The 3,735-nt window shown below is 44.9% G+C and overlaps 1 protein-coding gene across 1 annotated transcript; it reads right to left on the reverse strand.

The window, feature by feature from the left end:
* Window positions 1-1,473: 1,473 nt before the first annotated feature.
* LOC119572495 lies at window positions 1,474-1,839 on the reverse strand (the record flags this gene model as incomplete). Its single annotated transcript, XM_037919604.1, has 1 exon — window positions 1,474-1,839. A coding segment is annotated over exon 1 (366 nt), but the record flags the coding sequence as incomplete, so codon positions are not given.
* Between the last annotated feature and the right edge of the window lie 1,896 nt (window positions 1,840-3,735).

Below are 3,735 nucleotides of genomic sequence, written 5' to 3' on the forward strand. Positions count from 1 at the left end.
AGAGAGAGAGGCGGGGGGGGGGAGGAGAGAGAGAGACAGAGAGAGAGAGAGATAAAGAGATAGATAGATGGAGAGAAATAGAAGAGAGAGAGAGAGGAGAGAGAGGAGAGAGAGAAGAGAGAGAGAGAGAGAGAGAAGAGTAGATAGATAGATAGATAGAGAGATAGAGAGAGAAGAGAGAGAGAGAGAGAGAGAGAGGAGAAGAGAATTTTAGAGAGATTGAGAGAGAGAGAGAGAGAGGAAAGAGACAGATAGATTGACAAACAGACAGAGAGAGAGTGAGATACCAGACAGACAACAGACGGAAGGAGATACCAGACACAAGAACAGAGAGAGATTGAGATACAGACAAACCCATAAAAAGTAGACAGATGATTAAAAAGATATGTAAAGACGAAACGGAACCACAAGCAGTATAAGCATTTCAATACCAAAGAATCCCTCGTGTGCATCTTGACGAGTTGAATCTTTTCTCATTATTTTCCATTCACGGACGATTTACCTTTGTCGCCTTCGAGTAGTCAGAATTACCATAGATAGGAAATCAAGTGTGTTCAGATAAATGCACGTATTCACACTGCAATCATTTGCAGTGATAATGCATAACGTATATGTTTGTATACTCACTGTGACGTGTTCGTATGTATGTTTGTTTGGTGTTTTTCTACGATGCTTGAGGGAGAAGAATACACCAATTAAAACTAAAGTATGTTCATTAGAGATCAGCTCTGACAAAAATAAAAGGGAGTCCTTCATGGTCTTCTACCCCTCACGTCAGGCTCTGCCCGAGAGTGCTACTGCCAGACGTGTGCCTACAGAGACAAAATAAAATATTGTACTATACAAATTGTACAGAGAATCTCACTCTTTTACATAGGCGATATGCTACACAGCAATATAAACTAAACATAATCTTCTATCTTTCACATAGTGTAACATATCACACAAAAGGCAGTATATATGTAATATAATCATATAATTATCACAATATACGTACGATAACATTGTCATCATATCCTGTATATAATGGCATCACAATATGGCACTCACAACTCACATTAGTATCACAACTTCATTATCACAACCCACATCTCCCTTCGGGAGATGTGGGTTGTCTTGAATGGACTTCGATTTGATGCGTTTAGAACGTCGAGGTTCAACAGGCACAAATGGGGCGGAAGATCCAGGAGCATCATCTGACAGCTGTTCTTCCAGATCAGTTGAGTTTCCAATCATGAGCTGTATAGGGCGCAAGAAGCGTCGATTGCGCCACAGTATACGGCCACTTGGAATCCTGATGTGATAATCATGAGATTTGCCAATACCCATGACAGTGCCAACCTTATCCCAATGCTTGGATGTGGGATCCTGGATTCGCACATGCGCCCCAATTTCTAACTTGGAAAGTAAGTGGGCACGCTTGTCATAGCGGGTCTTCAAGTCCTTGGCTCGTACTGCAGCACAACAGTCGCAGTCTTCAGCCTTGGTCTGCCACTCCTTCATGAAGGCATTAGAATGGGCAGGTACACAGGAGCGAAGGGGCATACCAAACAGAATCTGAGCAGGAGAACGACCAGTGAAATTTGGGGTGTTACGCAATTCCAGCAAGCCTCTGTCGAACTGCTCATGGTCAATATTCCCGTTGGGTACTGTCATCATGATCAAATACTTGAATTTCTTCACAGCAGCCTCTGCATGTCCATTGGACTGTGGGTAATTGGGACTTGACATGACATGACGCACTCCCCACTGCTGAAGAAAGGTTGCAAATTCTCGGCTAGAGAACTGGGGTCCACCATCGGTACGCAGGCGAACTGGGACAGCAAGATCACGGAACATGTGCCGAAAGAATCTAATCATTGAAGCACTTGTTGCATTATTTCCACACGGGATGACAATTGGCCATCCAGAAAGTCGGTCAGCATACACCAAGAAGTGTTTCCCAGTAACACTGAAAAAGTCAGCTGACTCTCTCTCTCTCTTGTGGGTTCATGGGACCTGCATTTCTCCAAAACATCCTGCAATGTCGCTGAACAGTCCATCAGAATGAGCTTCTGGGTAAGTTCCTCATCAGTATACCTATTAGTATGCCGTGTTTCATCCACTGCTCACAGCATGTTTAGTCCTGAGCCTTGCAAAGGTCTGTCTCCTGTGACAAGATTTTCAGCCGTATCCAAAAGTCATGGAAGCACTGGCCGTCTGCTTGCTTGCACTCGGAGAAGGCCTTCTTCCATCGCAGTGCCTCATTACTGGCATTTTTTATATGCTCCTCGAGCTTTGTCAATACATCATCTACTGAGCATGTTGGGACTGCAGGCATGTTTAACTCACATGTGTAGCTGTATATGCTGCTTTAATGATGGCAGACTGAGAAGATCCATCATGACAGCATAATCGGACCATTTGCGTTTCCATTCCCGGAAATGTTGAGGACTCGCATCTGCTGATAATGCTTTCGAAGGCTGTATTGTTGCCTTCGGGGTCGGCGGAGTGTGAGAAGCATTGGGTGCAGCAGAACTGCTCACTGGCGAACTCGCAGTTGAATCTACGGGCTGATGGGGAGTGAGGCGAAGGATTAGCTCCTGAAAACGGGCAGCTTCCTCATTCCTGCTTGCTTCCTCGTCCTTCCGACGGGCTTCCTCTCGCTTGTAACGATCTTCTTCTCTCCGACGGGCCTCTTCTCGCCCATAACGATCTTCCTCTTCTTTTCGACGGGCCTCTTCTAGCCCGTAACGATCTTCCTCTTCTTTCCGACGGGCCTCTTCCCTCTTTTCATCCCTCTGTATCATCCACTGGAGCAATGTAGTAATATCTGTGGAAGGTGGGATGCTGGCACTGGCTCCTTCAGACTCTTCAAGGCTAGATTTCTCAGGGTCGCTTTACTGGCATCTTGCGGTTTCTTACCTTTACCCATTGTACCGTGGTAAGGGTGTCAAGATAATAAAGCAAATTCGGCGAAAATCCGGTGAAATTCCGTCAATGCAGTGTGAGGGAGCGAGTGTGTGTGCGTGGCAGTGCCTTGACGTCACGCCGGGCACGTGCAGGTAGGCGAGCCATGAGGCAAGAGAATCAGTCGCTCACGAAGCGTCGCATAGGGCGAAAAAATATGTCTCACTTCTACAAATGCTTCGATTCGGCTCCCATGCTGCTAATAATGTCCCCTGAGTACATTAAGCACTGCACTAAACACTATAGCGAGAGAGAGAGAGGGAGGGGGGGGGGGAGTGTATGTGTATGTATATAAGTATGTTGTGTGTAAATGTGTGCGTGCATGTATGTCTATGTATACATTTATATGTGTATATATGTGTGCATGTACAGGTATATACATATATATGTGGGTGAGCACTAATGTGTGCTCATAAACGTATGAGCACATACGCGTGTGCGTCAGCGTACGTATTGATATATTTGTATATGTATGTATTAGTCATAAGTAGGTGCACAGGATGTATGTGCAAGTGTGTGTTCGCATACTTAGGGGTGCGTATACACATATGTATGTGCATGTCATGTGCGCATGTGTCTATACATGGGATTACGAGTGTTTGTATGTAGTTGCATATAATGTAAGAGTGTGTATGCATATCATATGCATGGGAGCATAGGAAAAGGTGTATGCTTACGTGTGCATTTGCAAGAAAATGAATATGTATATGTGGGACTTGAGCATTTGCAGGTGAACAACTGTGCTTGCACTGGGCGTACATGCGCATAAATAAAATCAGTGTATAA

The sequence above is a fragment of the Penaeus monodon genome, chromosome 4 (assembly GCF_015228065.2).
Source record: "Penaeus monodon isolate SGIC_2016 chromosome 4, NSTDA_Pmon_1, whole genome shotgun sequence".
Taxonomy (NCBI): Eukaryota; Metazoa; Arthropoda; class Malacostraca; order Decapoda; family Penaeidae; genus Penaeus; species Penaeus monodon.